At 40.0% G+C, this 21,765-nt stretch overlaps 2 protein-coding genes and 1 long non-coding RNA gene across 3 annotated transcripts in view; 1 reads left to right on the top strand and 2 right to left on the bottom strand.

Annotated features, from left to right (window-relative positions):
• The window catches only part of urahb (urate (5-hydroxyiso-) hydrolase b), a 151,104-nt gene that overhangs the window by 49,185 nt on the left and 80,154 nt on the right, over nucleotides 1-21,765 (bottom strand). The gene's annotated exons all lie outside the window — the stretch shown is intronic.
• Nucleotides 9,675-11,468, top strand: LOC307151164 (uncharacterized protein). The gene is made up of 3 exons (XM_079859036.1): nucleotides 9,675-9,787; nucleotides 10,089-10,371; nucleotides 10,592-11,468. The coding sequence occupies exons 1-3, from the start codon at nucleotides 9,702-9,704 to the stop codon at nucleotides 11,234-11,236; spliced, it is 1,014 nt and encodes a 337-aa protein (XP_079715162.1). The 5' UTR covers nucleotides 9,675-9,701; the 3' UTR covers nucleotides 11,237-11,468.
• LOC307151185 lies at nucleotides 18,309-21,399 on the bottom strand. The gene is made up of 4 exons (XR_013819836.1): nucleotides 21,272-21,399; nucleotides 20,958-21,121; nucleotides 19,322-19,435; nucleotides 18,309-18,481 (listed from the first exon to the last, which is right to left on the bottom strand). It is a non-coding gene; the product is annotated as an uncharacterized lncRNA (long non-coding RNA).

Raw genomic sequence — 21,765 nt, 5'->3', positions numbered from 1 at the left:
AGCGCTCGGTGGCATTTGGTCAAGCAATGCACCATGCCAAGAGTAATCAAAAGTAAATCACTGTAATTTGTACTTATTCCACATATTTACTGTATGTTGGCACCCACACAACAGAAGTTTTCCAGATTTTTAAAGAAATGCCAGTTTTCGGTAGTAGACCCACAGTGACTAACGCTGTATAAGACCACAAAAGTCAACGTGGTGGTCGGGGGGAACCAGAGAGTGTGTCACAGGGGTATCGAATCAAATGCAGTTTGTTATCTGTCTGTTTCAGTATCTTACAACCAATCAGAGTAGCAAAATGGGCGAGGTTGAATTTTCAAATCTGGAGCGTTGACGTTCCTCTGTGATTGAACTGCCAAGGTTGTCTTCATCTTATAATCTGTCTGAATGTGAGGAGAGCCAGTCGTATCTGCCAGAGAAAATAAAACACCAGCTCAGCAGATTGGTTTGGTTCACGGGCTATAAAAAACACCGCAATATTTTTTCCATGTTGTGTTGTCTGTGTTGCAGTCATGGCGTTCCCTCAGCTGTCTGCCTCCATGCTGTTAGCTTCATTGATCCTTCTTCTCTACTGGACGGCATCCTCAGCTCGGCCACATTATCCCACATCCTCCGTCGTCTCACCATCCTACAGGGTGAAGAGAGACCTGGATCCCGATACTAGAGACAAAGTGGATAAATCTTTGGCCGTGGCAAACAGCGTCCTCACTGTGGTCAAAGAAGGGATTGAAAAGATTGATACCAATAAGTTAAAAGATGTGATGAAAAGTCTCGCCAACATCGCCAGCTTGGCGCCCGGCATCGGAGGTCTGGTTGCGTCTTTTGTCAACATGGTCTTGATCTTCATCCCTCAGGAAGACGCGGTGCTGAACGAGGTGAAGAAAGGGTTTGCTGAAGTGAACAGAAAGCTGGATTTGCTCTCCATCCAGATCTCCAACCTGGCAACAGATGTAGAATGGTTTAACTATGCCAGTGTCTACTCTCAAGACGAAGTCCGCATCCTCAATTCCTGGAAGAAGTTCAATGAGGTTCTTCAGAAGAGTCAGTGGGTACAAAGTGAAGAGGACAAACTCCGACTGGCAGAGATATTCGTCAACTACTATGAGAACACAGGAACTGAGGCCAGTGTGGCCAACCTCTACCATTACCTGACGGTCAAAGACACGTCTCTCAGTGGAAACCTCAACGAACTGCTGAGGAAGAAGTTTAAATGTGACTTTCAAGATATCGGCAAATATAACGTCTATTTCAGTCGTTTGCTGTGGCAGGGGATGGTGCTGAACCAGTTCTACTGGAAACTGATCGGGTTCAATTCATCAGGTATAGAAGCCGAACACACCCAGATGTTTAACGATGTCTACGCAGCTCAGAACTCAACTCTAATAGCTGAATGCCTGGACAACTATGAGCACTACCTGAAGGAAGACGTGGTGAGGATCAGCAAAGGACTCAGTGCTGACAACACAAGAGCCATTGCTGTTCAGGTGAAAAAGTTTATGGAAAAGAAGTACTTCTGGTACAACTGGGTGGTGATGGTGTGCACAGATTCAAATACGAAACATAAGTTATATAGTATGATACCGATCCCTGTGGGTACGATCACTGTCAATGTGGGCTACACTCTGAAAGCAGAGGAGATAAATATGAAAGAAGTAACAGACAAGCTGGTTAAATGCCACAAGGAAATGGACTCCTTTGAATACTTTGAATGTGATAGGCGATTATACCATATACAACGGCGCGATCATTATGGTGAGTCTTTTAAAAACTATGTTAAGGTGATGCACGCTAGTCTTGAACAGCAGTTTGTTCAAGTTCCAAAAGCCTTGAAGGTTTCTGATGATCTCGATTGTAGGGTACCTGAATATAGTTTATTTAGTCGTCACAAGCTCTATGTCTATTACTCCCGAAACATCTCTCCCTGCCACGAAGACACATGTGTGAACGGAGGAACGTGCAAGAGGCTGCTGGAATCCAATGAATATTTGTGTGAGTGTCCTACTAGTTACCATGGAGACAGATGTGAAAAGGAGATTGAGAACCACACCGTCCCAGCTATTATCAAAGGTCCCACTGTGCCTGACATCACCAGCATCAACGCCAAACTGGACAAGATTCTAGACTACATCCGTCGTGGTCACTAACAACTACAAATCAGATCAATCTTTGTCACAAACAGAGCATTCACAGAGTATTCAGAGCTTTTCTATTTGCAGCTTCATGCTAAATAATCTACATATAATACCCCATAATGACAAAGAAAACTGAATTTTACATTTTTTTTGTGATATATTAAAAAGAAGAAATTTACATAACACATTGACATGAGTATTCAGCCCCTTGTGCTGTGATTGGAGTCCACCTGTGGTAAATTAAACTGATTGGACATAACTTGGAAAGGCACACATCTGTTTATAGACTCCCAGCTGACAGAAACCACACCATGAGGCTGAAGGACCTTCCTGCAGAGATCAGAGACAGGATTGTGTCAGAGCAAAGTAGCCTCCATGACTCTTAAAGGGTAGAAGTCTGGAACAACCAGGACTCCAACAGCTCCTAATTTCAAAGCCCCAATAGTCCAAAAATTGTCCCATTGGACAGAAAGTCTGTTAGTCCGACTGCTAGGTATCACAAAAACAAACTTGCATTGCTCCAAAGGCCTGTATGTCCAAAAATATGCTACACATTCTCCTAAACAGAAGCGCATGGCTAATTATTAAGCAGAATGATAACATCAGACCATCCTACTATGGCGAGTCAGTTTTTCTATGGTCTCGGACTTGTCTCAGACTCGCTGGTATTTGCACTTGTCTCTTTCTCTGCCACTGGTTTTGCTCCAGGTGTCTTTATTATGTTTATAATAATATTGGAGGGAAAGTGAAACACTGGCCACCTGATGACCAATCACACTCTAGATTATCTGCGTGCCCTGCTAACGTTATTGTCATTCATTTTCATTGATTCTCACACATTGACAAACAAAGATGTCCGCCAATTCTGCCATAATCATAACTCGATAAAGGTGGTCTTGACCAGAGATGAGTTGTTTCTTTAGAAAGCTGGAGGATGATGTGTTGATCTGTTGTTCTGTCCTCATTTCCCTGAATATCTCCAGCTGATGTTAGCACGACCCAAACCGTCACTATACTATACTATATACTATATACTACGTGTGTAATGTGGTTGTAGAGTGTTGTCTGAGCCAGTGTCAAAGATGAATTTCTGTCCAGTAAATCTGAACAGACAATAAAGTCAAACAAACAGGTTTAAATATAATAATCTGAATATTAATGAATAATTAAAGTTATTAAAGTAACATTATAACTGTTAAAGGAGAACTCCGGTCAATTTTAACATTGAGCTTATTTTTTTGTCAATTTGGAGTGCTGTCAATACAGAGAACAACGACAAAAATCGGTGTTGCCTACACCGTGTTATCCTCTTTTTAAAATTTGCACCCTGTTGACTTCAATGGGGCAATATTTAAACCTGCTTTTAGCCTCTTAACATCCTTGATGTGTCATTACAAGTGCACAGGTCATGTGAGTGATTCCTTCAGAGTGAACACGAGTGAATCTGACTGCAGTAGATGTGAAAGAAATGGATAAAAATGATGTTATTTAAGCCAGCGCAAATACCTGTGTTTACATCCTGTTTTCGGTTGAAGTCCAAAGTAGTCGATTGTCGAGTTCACGCGCATAGGTTTAGTTACCTATGATCACGCGCGTGAACTCGGCAATCGACTACTTTGGACTTCAACCGACACATATCCAAGGGTTTGTGCGGAGTGAGGAGCGTGCACTGCATGGCACGGAGGCGCCAGCGCGAACACTTGCATTTTCCTATCAACAGTGGAAACAACTTAAAATACTCTATCATTTCTGGTCATACAGAAAAGAACTAGATGTACCGCATGGCGGTACAAAATATGACCGCCGCTCAGGCCTGCACTGGCTTTCCACAAAAATAAATGACGTGGAGCAATTTGGCTGTATTGCGTGTTTATGTATATACCTAAAAAAAGTAGTAGTATGTGCATGTCTGTCTGTCTGTGTGTGTATGTGTGTGTGTTTGTGTATGTGTGTGTCTGTGTGCGCGTGTGTGTTTGTGTGTGTGTGTCTGTGCATGTGGATTTGTATGTGTGTATATGGGTGTGTGTCTGTGCGTGTGGATGTCAGTGTGTGTGCATGCTTGCGTTTGTTTGTATTCCTGCATGTCTGTGTGTGACAGTATCATCCTAAACCAGCAACCCTTCGCTCAACACCACCATCTACAGGCCGATGAGTGTACAGTCACTAAATGTGCACATAAATGAATTTATTTTATACCCCCCCCCCATGGATGAAATTCTACGAAACTTAGCATACCCCCAGAGGATGTCAAGCTAATCATACACATGAAATATGGTGCAGTTCTGAACATCTCAACTGAAGATAGGGGCGATTAAAGCAGAATAATATTGCATTTTCATTTCTTATGGGAAGGGGCGCAAATCACAAATGAGTGATTATGGGCTAGGTTGATGTGGGCTCTTAAGAGCAACATACCATAAAAATTTCTTCATCCTCGGTGCCACGGTTCAGGTAGTTATTTAGGAAAAACTGCATTTTTTGGGTTTGGGGGGGCCCAGCGCGGGGGGGGGGGGGGGGGGAGTGGCCCCCGGGGACCAAAGTCTTTCTAAAAGTCTAGTGGGGCTACATGCCCACCAAATTTCATGTTCCCCGGTGTTTCGGTGTCCCTGGTATCGTTGACGGAAAATTCAGTAGATGACAAAAAAAAAAAAAAAAAAAACTTTGACAATCCCTATATGACCGCTTTCGCTAGCTACGCTAGCGGCGGTCATAATAATACATCATTCGCAACTACTTTTATTTGTCTAAACTCACAATAACAAGAAAACGTGATTTTGTAAAATAAAATAAAACAATCAGGCGTGCTTTCATGATCTCCGTGAACTGGAGCACGTCTCATAAATGAACTGAAACAAAATATAGCCTACCTATTCGCTAGTTGCATATATAGAACGTTGCCGACATCCGGTTTGTTTCCGGTAAGCCGTCCCACTTCCGCTCGCCTCATTCCTGAAGATGGAGCTGTTTTACACGAGAAGCCTGCAGAATCTACCTAAGTTTACCACCAATGATCTGCACCGGATTATTAACTCCTTTTCATCTGCTCCCAGGAGTAAGAGAGAGAAGGGGTTCAAAATGTATATTTCACAATTCATCGACAACTATGAAGGTACGTTACATTTTTTTTTACTGCGTCATATATTCACGGTGACAGCAGAGTTAGCAAACTAAAGTTACCGCTGACTAGAAATAGGGCTAGCAGTAGCTTGATGTTAAGTTACCTCAGCTAACTAAATCACCTATGGGAATTAACGTTACAGGCCATATCTCTCATTATTATAGTAAGTTAGATAGTTTTACCCAGTGACTTTATTTTACATACACCTCTTCTTTTTAGTCTGATTGAAAGTTAATCTGTTCACAAGATCTTAACGTAACTAATTTCCTGCTTGATTGGAATAGCGTATCAAATAGATGTGTATATACACATACTATCTCTATCAGTCTGGTTAAGAAATGGATGTTTGGATGTTTAAAAAAAAAAAAAAAACACTTCTGCATTAAAAAGCCATTTTGCCTGTCACGTGCATAGCTGTAAGTGGCTATACTTTAACACCATGTTGGAGCAAATCTTGCCATATCACTTTTGAGTGATTGTACTATGTAATTATTCCTAAAAGATCTTGATGTGTTACTTAAATGATAATCAATGTGATGTTATCCCTAACTCAGTATCAAACAAAGTGTCAGGCACAGGGAGAGTCAGTGTGCGAGCTATGTGCCACAGGTCCCTGAGGAAAAAGGAGAGACCTCACAACTTGAGAGTATGATATAGTTCACATCACATTTTACTGCACTGGCTAGGATTAATGTTTGTTATGTGTGTGTAGTAACTTTTTCTTCTGTTTTCTTCCTAGATTGTCCTTGAAGACTCCTCCCCAGTGCAGCTGTTTGAGACGGTGTGCTCGTGTGCTGCTGGCAAAGCACTTTGCAACCATACCGTGGCTCTGCTTTTTCAGACTGCGACCTACTCTCAGCTGCGCCTCCTTGCTGTACCCCCAGTCCTTAGCTGCACCGAGACAGAGCAACGCTGGCACAAGCCAAGGACTATGGTATTTTTCAGAGCATTATTATTATCAGTAGCCACATGTGCCAGGTATAGTTTGTCTGTGCATAAAATACAACATTTTCCACACGTTACATTTAACCACCTCTGAGATGTCATTTCTTTTTACTTTTATCATTGATTGATAGGGTGTAAAACCAGGCCGGGTCAGTGATATGGTTGTGTTGTCTGCCAAGCCCACACATAGGACAGTAGCCAGTGGTGTCAGGTAGGTTATGTCTTGTAATTAAAAAAATTATCATGCAAATGTGGTTATGTCACACAGATATGTATACTAATTTAAATTGTGATATAAAATTCTACATAGGAGCACTCTCTACAAGGCGATCCGGGGGGATATGCCTGATCCTGATGTATTGAAAGTGACAGAAGCATATGAAGGCTTTTCACCTGACATGTCACCCCTTATTACTACCATGTCCATCAGTGCTGATGTCCCGCTGGTCGAGTCAGCTTTGGGCAAAGTTCAGGAGGGCAGCCTGATCTCTTATCAGCAGTCAGTGCCAGTCAGCCACATCATATCACTCCACACTGGAGCTCCTCCACCCCCACCTCTGCCCTTGGATGGCTACAGATTGAAGCCCACTTGTTGCCAGTTTGTCTGCAGTCTCCACCAGCAACTGCATCTGCAATCTCTACAGACCAACTTGGAGATGGCAAGGGGAATAGAAGTGGCAACAAGGGACCAGAGTATGTCTGTGGTGTGGCATCGGGTCAGAAAGATGAGAGTACCATCATCTCACTTTAGGGAGGTTTGTCATGTTCGTGGTCAGATATCAGCAGAACATCTCGCTGAAAGAATGCTCAGGGGTGTGACCCAAACATCGGTCGTGAAAAGAGGTCTGGCATTGGAGCCACAGGCTATTCAAGAGTACTGTAAAGTGAAGAACAACAGCTACTGGCCTTGTGGCTCCGTCATACACCCTGATGCCCCCTGGTTAGGATCTTCTCCTGATGGTGTTGTTTTTGACCCCACAGACCACCCACCCTTTGGCCTGTTGGAGGTAAAATGCCCCAATGTCAAGAGTTATGTTGACTGCAAATACCTGAAGCTCCACAATGATTCAATGAAGCTGAAAAAGCAGCACAGCTACTACTGGCAGGTCCAAGGGCAACTCCTGCTGACAGGTATGGACTGGTGTGACTTTGTTGTTTTTGCAGAGGAGGACATGGTCATTCAAAGGATCTACAAGGACCCAGAGGTGGCTGCAGTCATCAGGGACTGTAAATAGTCTGTAAATAGTTTCATGTTTATTAGGTTATTACAAACCTATACAAGGTGCCTTTGTTTATGTACATATTTATCATTACAAACCTATACAAGGTGCCTTTGTTTATGTACATATTTATCTTTACAAACCTATACAAGGTGCCTTTATGTACATATTTATCATTACAAACCTATACAAGGTGCCTTTGTTTATGTACATATTTATCTTTACAAACCTATACAAGGTGCCTTTGTTTATGTACATATTTATCTTTACAAACCTATACAAGGTGCCTTTATGTACATATTTATCATTACAAACCTATACAAGGTGTCTTTGTTTATGTACATATTTATCATTACAAACCTATACAAGGTGCCTTTATGTACATATTTATCTTTACAAACCTATACAAGGTGCCTTTGTTTATGTACATATTTATCATTACAAACCTATACAAGGTGTCTTTGTTTATGTACATATTTATCTTTACAAACCTATACAAGGTGCCTTTGTTTATGTACATATTTATCTTTACAAACCTATACAAGGTGCCTTTATGTACATATTTATCTTTACAAACCTATACAAGGTGTCTTTATGTACATATTTATCTTTACAAACCTATACAAGGTGCCTTTATGTACATATTTATCTTTACAAACCTATACAAGGTGTCTTTATGTACATATTTATCTTTACAAACCTATACAAGGTGCCTTTGTTTATGTACATATTTATCATTACAAACCTATACAAGGTGTCTTTGTTTATGTACATATTTATCATTACAAACCTATACAAGGTGTCTTTGTTTATGTACATATTTATCTTTACAAACCTATACAAGGTGTCTTTATGTACATATTTATCTTTACAAACCTATACAAGGTGCCTTTGTTTATGTACATATTTATCATTACAAACCTATACAAGGTGCCTTTGTTTATGTTTATGTACATATTTATCATTACAAACCTATACAAGGTGCTTTTGTTATTGTTATGTGTTCAGCTCAAAAACAGATGCTGCTATTTTCTATTTCAATGATTTGTGAAGTTAAATGTCAACAGTTCTCTACAAACCCATGATGTTCATCTAGTGATATACAGTTGTGTATGTACAAACATAACTAAAATATACATGGCTGTAGCATACTTGTGCATATATTTATCAGTACAACCCTATATATGGTGTCTTATGTTACTGTTGTATTTAGCTCATTTACAAATGCAACTATTTATTTATAAAAATGATAACTGATGTATTTGTGCTTTTTGTTTTTTTATTTATGTATAACTTATGTAATTTTTGTAATTTATGTATAATTTATGTAATTTTTGTATTTATGTAATTTAATTATGTATAATTTATTTATGTAATTTATGTATTTGCCCAGCCATTGTATAAGAGGCAATAAAATTCAAGGTAAACATCAAGTAAACATCTGATTATTTTTTTTAAAGGTATATCACAGGTTACAAAACAGTACAAATTACAATTACAGTTTTTCCCAATTGCTAAAACACAAAAAGTGAATGCCCAGATCAAAGCGTCAAAACCGTACCGTTTGCATGCATGTCTTACACACAGGCACCAAATGAATAAACACATTGTAGGCATTGCACTGCAAACAATTGTGCAACACACGGTGCAAAACACTACACACACAGTGTTGTATGTTACACACGTTGGAAAATGAGGAAACACTTTGCATACAGCACATCCATTCAATAATAAAAACACATGCGACAATAGCAACACCCCCGCACACACAGTAAAACACTTAACCGGTAATTGAACACCAATCAGTCACAGCTGTAGCACTATAAATAGAACTCAGGTATGCGCACCTGTCGTGATACAATTGCGAATATGGAGGCCGAAGGACCAAGGGGAAGGAGAAGACGAGGAAGAGACGGGGGAAGAGGGAGAGGAGAACGAGGAAGAGATGGAGGAAGAGGGAGAGGAGTACGAGGAAGAGATGGAGGAAGAGGGAGAGGAGAACGAGGAAGAGATGGAGGAAGAGGGAGAGGAGAACGAGGAAGAGATGGAGGAAGAGGGAGAGGAGAACGAGGAAGAGATGGAGGAAGAGGGAGAGGAGAACGAGATGGGGGAAGAGGGAGAGAAGAACGAGATGGGGGAAGAGGGAGAGGAGAACGAGGAAGAGACGTGGGAAGAGGGAGAGGAGAATGGCACCAACCTGAACGGGAACCAGGCAGACGCACAACTATCACTGACGAAATCAGGGCCACTGTGGTGGACCATGTCATCAACCATGGCCTGACTATGAGGGAGGCCGGGCAGAGGGTCCGGCCCAACCTCAGCCGCTTCACGGTAGCCAGCATCATTCGGACATACCGACAAGAAAACAGGTATGTCCTGAATTAACGCCAAAGGACTGCACAGTACCCACACAGCAAATTGTCTAGTGTTAGTGTAGATTTTCCAGTGTTACAGTAATTTAACACTTTTACAGTGGTTTACATATAAACCCTGGGGGAGTGTTACATAATTTGACTGTAACTCTGAGAGTGTTAAATTTGCGTTTTCAAATTTGCTGTGCATCAGCGTTCTGGCTGAATCTGGTTATACAGTATTTCACCACGTACAGTATGACAGTACGGGATGGGGAACAGAACCTAACCATCGACACTAATCATGCATTGTTTGCAGAACTGCCAGGCGACCTGCCGTGGGAGGGAGGCAACGAGTGTTCACCCATGCCCAGGAACTGGCCGTTGTCAACCTTGTGGTGGCAAACAACACCATCACCCTGCGCCAATTGCGTGAGCGCATCCTCGAAGACCAGGCAATTTTCCACAATGTGCACAGTGTCAGTACGACGACACTCGCCCGGGTCCTGCGGGAACACCACGTCAGCATGAAACAACTTTACAAGGTTCCATTTGAGAGGAACAGTGTTGCAGTCAAGAACCTTCGCTATGACTATGTGCAGGTGAGTGCCACAGTACCACTACAATGGCAGTTGTGTGTTTACATGGATATATACCTTGCAGTCGCCCCCCTTCCATTGGTTGGAGGGACACTGCCAACATTTTGGTGATATCCGAATGTGTCCAACCCAATCCACAGTCATTGTGCGACATTGTAGAGGCAGTACCGCTGTATTCAGGAACACAATAGTGACATTTTGGTATATGCATGTTCTGTTACAGACTGTCCTGGCCTTCGATGCGGCAGCGCAGCAACATGAGTACATCTACATAGATGAAGCTGGGTTCAATCTGGCAAAAACCAGACGTCGGGGCCGGAACATCATCGGCCAAAGGGCCATCGTGAACATCCCCGGGCAGCGCGGGGGCAACATCACCATGTGTGCCGCCATTAGTGGTCAAGGGGTCCTCCATCACCATGCCACCCTAGGACCCTACAACACTGCACACCTACTGGCATTTCTCGATGCACTACATGCTGTGGTCACACAGGACAGACCAGGGCAGCCCATGTTTGTTGTCATCTGGGATAATGTCAGTTTCCACCGGGCTGCTCTGGTCCGGGACTGGTTTGCCAACCACGACCATTTCATAGTGTTGCACCTGCCCCCTTATTCCCCGTTCCTAAATCCGATCGAGGAATTCTTTTCGGCATGGCGGTGGAAGGTCTATGACCGCCTACCACATGTACGCGTGCCGCTCCTGCGAGCGATGGAGGAGGCATGTGGGGACATCGAGGTGGGGTCGATCCATGGGTGGATACGCCACACACGGAGATATTTTCCCCGTTGCCTGGCAAGGGAAGACATTGCCTGTGATGTGGACGAGGTGCTGTGGCCCGACCCCAATCGACGACGAGATCCCTGACATGGACCTGCAATAGAAACACCTACACCAGATGTTCAATACTTATAGTAGTTCTGCACCTGTACACTGAGTTTTGGTTGTGGAAATAAACACGGTTTACAGACTACAAATGTAGGCAGTGTCTTGAGTACAGTTGACCTGTGTGTTGTGTTTGCTTTGACTGTTTATATTGCATGTGCATGTGTGTTTCCTATCGATCCGAAGAGGGCCTTTTCAAGTTAGAGTGTTACGTTTTGATTGCAGAATGTTATTTTGCATTGGCAGTTAGATGTTGATCTCCAAGTGCTGTGTCAAGAAATCTTGTGTGTTGAGTTTTGACACAATGAGCCAAATTTTTTATTTTGTGTGTAAGCAATTGAAAAAAACTGTAATACAGTGTGTCAAGGCACAAAAAGAAAAGACCAAACAGATGTGCCAGTCTGAATAGAGACGTATCACTGTTGGGTTGCCCATGCCTTGACAAGGGGCCCATACTGGTAATTTACCAAGAGGCAAGCAACTGAAAACAGCTGGTCAATAGACCCAGACATGGACAGAGGTATGACCTTTCCAAACAGTTTGTTCTCCTTGACCCTCCTGATGCATCTTTCAACGTGGACTCTGAGGCGGGCAATGGACTGAGTGCGCTGGACATCCTCTTTGGACATCTGGGTGTCCTTTACCAGGAAGGCAGGTCGGTAAACCTTTCCAGTGACAAGGTTGTCCACTAGAAAGCCTTTGTCCACCATAATGGCCATTTCTGGTGTGAGGCATTTGGTTATCCCAGACAATTTAAAAATTTCTCTGTCACTCATTGAGCCTGCGTACAGCGGGGAAACAAAGGTGATGGGACCATGGGGTGCGATGCCAATCATAGCTTTGAAGGTAGTATGAGATTTATATGAAGAATAAACCTCGCTTTGCAGAAGGAGAGAGGAGGGGGTCTGACAAAATATCTCTGTGCAGTCCAGGATCACTTGTGTGTCAGGAAATTCAGCAAATTCTGGTGGGAGGTATGCTTTGATACCCTCTGGTGGTATCCACAGGCGAATGGAACCCAGCAGATGATACAAAAAGTGAGTCCATGATGTTATTATCCTGCTGACGGTGGTCCGGTGAATCGAAAAGCGATTGGCCAGATCCCTCAGAGGCAGACCCACAGAAAGATGCATCAGAAATAGCAGCAATTCATTGATGAGTAGCAGTTTTGTAGCTCGGTGTGGGGTGATACCTGAGGCAGCATTGGCAGAGGCAGCATTTGCTGAGGAGATTCTGACCAATTTTGTGTTTGCAGCTGGCTCCACTTGTTTCCAAAAGGCCAGGAAAGATTTGTAAGATGCAAATCTGAAATAAAATTGAATAACAACAAGACCTTAACACATTTGGGTTATAATAAACAATGATAACAATAAACAGAAATTAACATTAACAGATCTGTGGACACACACACACAAGGGGCAATCAGTATAATAAACATACCTTGTATAAAAGCGAATATCCTCGTCGGATCCGGCGATGCGTTGGATTCCAAAAGTAGACCGCAGCTCCATAGACTCTAGCTGGTGTTCAAGCTCCTCAACCCTCCCCCTGAGTTTTTTGTTTTCCCTCATCAGCTCATAAATGACCACGGAGGTGTTGGGAGTGACACAGTAATCATGGTCGGCAACGGTGACTTCCATAGGCTGAACGCTGTCCTCTTCTTCAGTCATGTCCGCCGGCAGTAACTCTGGGGTCGGAGGTCTCGGGCGACGTTGCCAGACATTGAGCCTGGGTGCCGGAAGAGAAAAACTGTTCCAGGAGAACAGACATGGGAGTGCACCCTTCTTTAAACGTTTTTTCTTTTCACATTTGTCACGTTAGTTACATTAGGCTACACACGTTCCGCATTCTGACACCGCAGCGCGCAGCCTCTGCATGGGTTGTACCGTGTGAGGGAGTTCTCCCCTCCCCTCCTATAGAGTTGGTTGGGTCCATAGCCCGTCTTTTCCAAAACGTTAGGCTTGTTCGACATGAACAGGCGCTGCACAGACCGATCGATTTATGACATCAAAGTACCGCGAGAGCAATTCAAAAGCATAAGGAGCCGTCTACTTTCTATTCGCTCTCGCGGTACTTTGATGTCATTCACCGATCGGTCTGTGCAGCGCCGGTTCAAGTCGAACAAGCCTGTTTTCTCAGGTAGGCTACCGCGGCACAGATTTATTTGATTAATCGTAATTACAAACATTAGCCAGTTATTTTCGTTTATAAAGTTTTAAATATGTATATTTTTACGACAAAACCGCACGGATTACCCTCAGAAGGCCTTCGTTTATACCCCTGGAGCCGGATGGGCTACATGCCCACCAAATTTCATGTTCCCCGGTGTTTTGGTGTCCCTGGTATCGTTGACGAAAAAATTCAGTAGATGACGGGAAAAAAAAAAAAAAAACTTTGACAATCGATTATGGGCTAGGTTGATGTGGGCCCTTAAGACCAACATACCATAAAAATTTCTTCATCCTCGGTGCCACGGTTCAGGTAGTTATTTAGGAAAAACTGCATTTTTTGGGTTTGGGGAGGCCCAGCGCGGGGGGGGGGGGAGTGGCCCCCGGGGACCAAACGAAATTTTTCCGTAAAAGTCTAGTGGGGCTACATGCCCACCAAATTTCATGTTCCCCGGTGTTTCGGTGTCCCTGGTATCGTTGACGAAAAAATTCAGTAGATGACGAAAAAAAACAAAAAAACTTTGACAATCCCTATATGACCGCTTTCGCTAGCTACGCTAGCGGTGGTCATAATAACGCTGACATCACTGATGGGGCGATCCCAAGGTCCATTGCGATTTTCCACTCGGTAAGTAGAAGAGTTAATAAATAGAGATGGATACTATTCTTAAATGTACACATCAAAAACTCTTGAATCAGGACAAGAAGTTGTGTTTAGAACCTTTAACGTTAGATGTGTAAGGTGGCAAATTCTTATGACAGTAAATGATAGAAGATAAAAATATAGCTTGCTGCTCCAAATGTGCAGGCTAGCAAAGTTAGCTAATTGAATTGAAGTTAATTTTTGTCGCATATAATCAAAGAGTATAGAAGTAACAAGAGGCGAAACTCAATAGAACGTTCCATTGCAACAAACTCACCCATGCGCAGAGCTGCAGCTCCGCCATCTTGGACTGAACGCAACACAGCTGTCATAGAATTGAACGATACCGGGTTCAAATTCAAAAGCGGTTAAATGAACTAAAAAGTAGTTTCTAGTTTTTAATATCTCTAGAGCAGACATCCCATGTCTCCCGGAAGATCCGGGAGTCTCCCGCATATTGATAGCGGCTCCCTGATGCCCGCAAATTAGCTAAAACCACCCGGAATCTAGAGCGAGCGAGCAAGAGCGCGCAGCTCCAAACCGTGTAACGTTAGAGCACACGACAGAAAGGGTGAGGGAGCGAGATATCAACATATCAACCTAAAATGTGGAACACAACTTGTTCAGATTTTTTGCTTTCATTTTCTTGCAGTTCTAAAGTAAAATATATTTTGTAATATATATATTTTATATAAAATAGAAATAATTATATTTTTAAATTTGTACATTTTAATAAACTCAAACTTATATAACTTTTTTCTGTTTCACTTTCATAATTTATTTCACTTCAACAATACTCTGACAAATTAAAACAAGACCAACCATAGGTCTAAATTGCATTCTTGAATTACAACCATTTAAGTTTGGATAGTGATTTTCATGTTTATGCGAAGGTGACAGTTAAAGGGTTAATTTAGTGATAACAATTAATTAATAAAGCGGTCATTTGCCAGGTTAGGTGTTCATATATCTCTGAAAGTATGCGATTTAAAAAGCCCATTTCGAGTCTTGACAATTTCGACCAAATACATAACATTAGCAAACTGTTACATGCGGTTATGGGATAGCTTACATTAACGTTACAGCACCTGTTATCGTTGACGTTAGCTCACTTTAAAGTTAATAAAACCTTTTCTACTTTACCTCTCTGGATCTTTGGGGAATCTATGAAATGCTAGTTGATTGGTTGTACACTGGTAGTTGTTGCAGTTGATGGCAGAACACTGTTTTTCTTTGTTTCCAATTATTTCCAGACATAATGTTAATGCTGTACAGTAGTTGTGCTAACGGTAAAATCGTTGGTTCAGTCCAAAATGGCGACCGCGCTACCGAAGCGCCACCTAGTGGCTGTTGTCAAAACTGCAACGGAGTTTCGCCTCTTGTTACTTCTATACTCTTTGATATAATCACGTAAGGTACAATAATTTTTTTTACGATTTTCAGTATTACATTAGCACACAACCATCCAACATTATAAATGTTCAGATGAAGAACGACGGTGTTGCCAGATTGGATAGTTTTACAGCCTAATTGTTTAAAATCCACGCAAAATTATATAATAAACACCCAAATAAATCTATAATTAACAATACAAATGAATTCATAACTACTACATTGTGGCTCATCACAACTTTTCAATATGAAATAAAACAATTAATATGTATAATTAATGTAATAAGTAATGATATCATTACTTATTGACTGATTCATATATATATATATATATATATATATATATATATATATATATATATATATATATATATATGTATTTTAGAAGTTCTTCTGTGGCTTTGTTTGGAACTTTTTTAGTTTTTTTTGCGAAATAGAGCAAAACTTATATTAATTAACATTTCTTGTCTAATTTTTTTCTAAAATGTAATTAACAATATTAACTTCTCGTTTATTGAACTGTATAAAATGAATATCACATACAATATAGCCCATTCTGGCAACACAGATGAAGAGAATACTGGTGTAAAATGTTAAATTCTGTTTTTTTCTTTAGGTCCCTATTTTTGGTCCCTAAATTTGGCAGCTTCAAAAATTATTTTTATTCTTACCCCCCACCACACACACACACACACACACACACACACACACACAAACTAAGGCACTTTTAAGAGCCATGTCCGTCTTGTTAATCTGTACTCATCAGTCTCTCTGTAGCTCTCTCTCTCTCTCTCTCTCTCTCTCTCTGTTTACATTTATATTTGTTTTATCTGTCCATCTCTTCGTTGTGAGTCTTTCTGTCTGTTTGTGTTTCTGCCCATCACAATGTCCAAGAGTGATTCAGAAATCCAAGAACAACTCATGATCTTGGATAACCTGGTTGATGACCAAGAACTGAAGGATGAGCTCCAAAGTCTTGATGACCTTCTTGGTGAGCTGCAAGAAGAGGAGGCAGCAGCACCAGTGAAGACACCTGAGCCGAGGGTGGAATGGAGAAAAAGAGACATTACTGGAAATATTGTCTATGCGAGGCCAAGATAAAGCAGGAATCAGTCAAATAAGGGTCAGTATTGTTTTTCATTCATGATATTTTGAAGATCTACATTGTTTAGGCACTTATGAATGTATCAAATCAAGGAATACATGCATAGCTTGATATCATGATATCATGATGTCATCATGATGATGTCAGGGAAACAATCAAACCAGAGCCAATCATTTGATTTTACATAAAAAGTAGATTTATGAAAGATATCACTAGTCTTGGATTAAGTGAAAGACACATGAAAGCTAATATTACATATTTGTGTAAAGCAGTATAAACTACAAAGTTAGCGCATAAAAAAATATTTAATTGTGGGCTGTATTGACATTGTCAGGAAATCTTGTCAATATGGTTATAATGTCAAATGAGCTAGCCTGGTTACCATCATACTAAATCTCTTGCAAGTTATTGGTCTTGGCATGGGTGTGTTTGAAACAGTTTGTTCTTCAGAGTGTGTTGTCAATGGCCAGCCAGCTTGTTTCTTTTTAATCTGCTTCTATATAAGCATTCCTATTTGCTGTCATCATCTATATGACATCTATGACTGCCCCCATTAGGGTTTGGGAAATAAAAGTGTACTAATATTTCTCTCTAGCTATATGTTAAACAGTGAGCTTGCACAACCAGGCCTTGGGACAAGTTATAAATGTTGATTTGTGTTGTTTTTATCCTCTACAGCTGATCACATTCAAAAGACTGATCCTCCCTTCATTGCTCCTGACACTAACTGTGAGGTGGCCTTTATTCCAGAGACTGTTGGTGTGTACTTCATTGTGTTTCCATTAGCCCTTGTGTGTATATATATATATATATATATATATATATATATATATATATATATATATATATCTGACAGTGGGTTAGAATGTAAATAAATGTTTCTATTTTAAAATTTGCTAGAATACTGATCCTTTCACAGCCAAATGGAGTACATTTTAATATTGTAAAAATATATATATACATAGAAGGAAATTATTGTTTTTAAATATTCCATACCATTTGCAGAGTGTTGTCTACAAGATCTCCAGCACTCACTAAGTGAATCCTCACTCACTTAAAAATGTTGGGTTAAAAATAACCCAACGAATAACCCAACTGTGGATTGGTATAGCACCTTCCCAACTGTGGGTTATTTTAACCCAATGCATTGGGTTAAACTCCAGTTGGGTTAAAATAACCCAACATTTGAGTTAAATATTTATTTTTATTTATGACCTTATTTTAATAAATAAAATACAAATTGTTTTCAAATACAGATTGTTTATTTGTATAAACAATACATATGTTTCAACAAATATATTTTTCAATTACAAACTATATATTGGGGAGTCTAGCATTTAATGTAAATATACATAATTGTGTACATAAATTCAAAATGCACAAGTGTATACAACACACATAATAAATTCAAAACCTATGCAAATATGTACAAACAGTACACATTCAAAACCTACACAAAAATGCACATAGCATACATACAATTGTACAGCATACAGCACACAAAAATTCTAAATGAACACTAAATTTAGAACTACACATTAATAACCTATACATTTAATTCAATAACCTATACAAATATGGACAGAATACACAAATTAATAACAATAAATCCTAATCACAACTTTATTAAAAGGTCTTCACTGTACACTGAATGCATTGATGTGTTAGTGTAAACATACCTTGAGTAATAAAACTACAAATACATATGTTGACTACTGGACCTAATGATGATGATGATGATCAAAGTTCTTAATGAGGCAGGACCTCCTCCAGATATATTAAAATTTGCATGCTACAAAAACTCCCAAAATGGGTGCAGAGGTCTTGAAATAGTTTATGTCATAGATGTAAAACATTTTTGAAACACATCAAGTCATGTGGATCCGGGCTTGTCTCACTGTTTCTCACTTGTCTCCAACCTTAAAAGAATAAATAATGTTCAGTTGTGCATGCACTGTGACAACATCAACAGTGTTAAATTATGAAAAAGTTATATCAAAGCAGAGCTGTATTGAATTAAATTATGGTCACTCTAATTAGTCATTACACCTGCTGTTAAATGGTTAGTTCACCCAAAAATGTAAAATCGGTCAATAATTACTCGCCCTCATGTCTTTCCAAACCTGTAAGACTTTCGTTCATCTTCGGAACACAAATAAAGATCTTTTTGATGAGTCTTACAGATTTCTGTCCCTCCATTGACAGCTACACAACTATCACTTTTAATCCCCAGAAAGGTAGCAAACACATCATAAAGGTAATACATGTTACTCCAGTGGTTCAACCTCAATTTTATGAAGTGACATGAGTATATTCTATCCCTTAACCATAATTTATCACTTTATTTACAACATATTAAACTCAAACGCATGTTCACGAGAGCACCTCGACATTAACATGTTGTGTTAATGCGCGAGCAGACGACAAGAGCGTGAAAGCAACAATTATGTATTTTTGCACAAAGCACTCGCGTCAGTTCATAAAATTGAGGTTAAACATGGATTACTTTAATGAAGTCTTTACTACCTTTCTGGGGCTTGAAAGTGGTAGTTGTGTATACTGTCAATGGAGGGACAGAAATCTCTCAGATTTCATCTAAAAGATCTTCTTTTGTGTTCTGAAGATGAGCGAAAGTCTTACAGGTTTGGAACGACATGAGGGTGAGTTAATCATGACAGAATTTTCTTTTTTTGGATGAACATGAGCTGAAGAGCAGTGTAATTTATCAAAATTGACTTGATAGTGTTGCTTTTACTTACAGGCCAAATGTCATTTAAGCTGCGCTTCATTTCAGCATATGTTGGACACACCATTTTTCCATTTGTGAGGTATGGCGATGATGGAAGGATGTCAGGCCATTTCTCCAGGATCATCTTTGAAAGACAAGAAAAAAACAGTTTTCAACTATACCACACATGTGTGAACCTAATTTCATATGCACTTAGACACAGCCAAAACAATTTTCCAAAATAAGACACTCCTTCCCTATAGAGGGTATGCACTGACGTCACTTTCCCGCCGAAGAGCTGCTGCATGACTGGATTTAATAGGGGTAACTGCGAAAACGTGAGTAAAACAAATGATTATCAGTTTAAACTAAAGGTTGGACTCGATATAGTGTTCCTTACAACTTAACAAAGATCCAGTGATCTGTGGATATTGACATGCAGCCAGGAATCCTGTTTCCTGATATTTATATGAGCCTGATTTAGACACCAAAAAAAAAAAAAAAAAAAAAAACACTAATTTGCCTGTGAACGCTTTATATACCGACAATATAAGTTTTTATACTTTATATACTTTTATAGTTTTTTGTCAATGTTTATTTAAAAACATCCAATTATGCGCTCCATTTGCTTCTCTGTACTGTAGTGATGGGTCGGTCATGAATGATTCGTTTATTTTGAACGAATCTTTAATATGACTCGGGACTACTGAGTCTGTACTGGAAACAGAAATTATTAGTTCATCTCTTGAGTCTTCGGGTTCGAGTCCGAGTCTTTTGTTCTTCCTGTCAGTCCCATAGAGGCTATGCTGTCAGTACCGGAAAGAGAAATGATTAGTTCATCTCTCGAGTCTTCGGGTCTGATTCTTCTCTCTGAGTCTTTCATTCTTTTGTCACATGACAGCGCTGGACACATAAATGAGTTACTAATTTTTTAACAGTAACATGCTACATTTTTGGTCTCAAATTATAGCTTTTTAATTTCTTTAAATTTATAATTTAAGAATTTCTGTTATGATGGATCTTTTCCATATGGATGAGGTACTAAAGAGTTGGTAATGCTTTAAACTTTATCTATGATGGGGCAAACCACTTTGATAAAGATATATATTATATATATATATATATAGTCTAATAACAACAGTTCCGTGACATAAAACTAAACGACTCGAACCCGAGAGATAAACTAATCAATTCTGTATCCGGTACCGATTGCATAGCTCAGCTTATGTAGTCACGTGTTGAAAGAAATGACTCGAACCCGAAGTCGATAGACTCGAAACGTGAACTAATCAATTCTCTATCCGGTATTACAGACTGCAAAGCTCAGTTTATGAGGATGTCACGGGATGAACGAACGGCTTAGATTGGGTAAACTAACAGACTGCATAGCCTGAAGACCCAGATAAATAAATTAATCGTTTCTGTTTCTCATAATTTGGCCTCTTCCTTGCATTGCATTTTTTTTCTTATTCTAAATGTGATCAACATTTGATGTGTTTGGGGAATTTGGCTATTGACATGTAACATTTAAATACATTCTGCTGAAATTAACGAAATGACTTGAAAAAAATATTTATTAATTTTTATGAATGAGATGCAAAGATCCAAGTTAGTAAAATGATCCGAACTTCCCACTACTACGTCACGTGCATACATATTAAACTCACCATTCCAAGAAAACTGTGAAGTCTGGGATATTCTCTAATGATTTCTTCAGCAGTTCTTGCAGTTTGTTGAGGTGGTGTGTGTCTCACGAACTCCTCGACTTGGCTGTGAGGACTTCTTGCTTTCTTTTGCCACTCAATCATTGTCAGTCATCAAACAGCTCAGACTATATTGAAATAAAAAAATACTGTATTGAAATTACGGAAGACAGCTAAAAAAAAAAATAAAAAAAAATAACATAAGTAATTATCTGTACCTGGATCTGTAGTAGCCCCAGCACTGCACATTTCGTATCTCTAATCATTATTCAACTTACCAACTTGTTAGTAGAGGGACTCCAAGACCGGTGCCAGATAAGGAAGACATCCAAAATGTGTACTGTACACTGTCCAGGACCAGAGTTGAGAACCATTGTCATCCAGCAGCATAATACTTTCATTTACTCCTTTCTGTGTTGGAATGAAGCAGAAAAAAATTAATATTTTCAGAAAAGTAAACTAACTTAGTCCTTAAAAACTTGTTACTACAGTAAATCAAGGTAATCTGTGTATTGGAAAACATCAACTTTCTTTAACTAATCATGAACTAATCGTTTATTTGTTGCACAATGTTTCCCATTTCAATGTTGTTGGGAATATCTGCACTTTTTCATCTTTCTTTCATCTCGGGAGATTTCAGCGAATTCAAACGCTTCTCACTGCACCTTACAGCGCTGTTGTGGTGTCGCGTGACCGATGTCTGAGCTCGCGCCGCTGGACCGAGCTGATAAATGGTCCGTGCACTACGGTTCATATGAGTAGAGCTCTTTCG

Source organism: Squalius cephalus (assembly GCF_949319135.1).
Source record: "Squalius cephalus genome assembly, chromosome: 23".
Taxonomy (NCBI): Eukaryota; Metazoa; Chordata; class Actinopteri; order Cypriniformes; family Leuciscidae; genus Squalius; species Squalius cephalus.
Note: the sequence above shows the minus strand (reverse complement) of the source record. Positions and strands in the feature narration are given on the sequence as shown.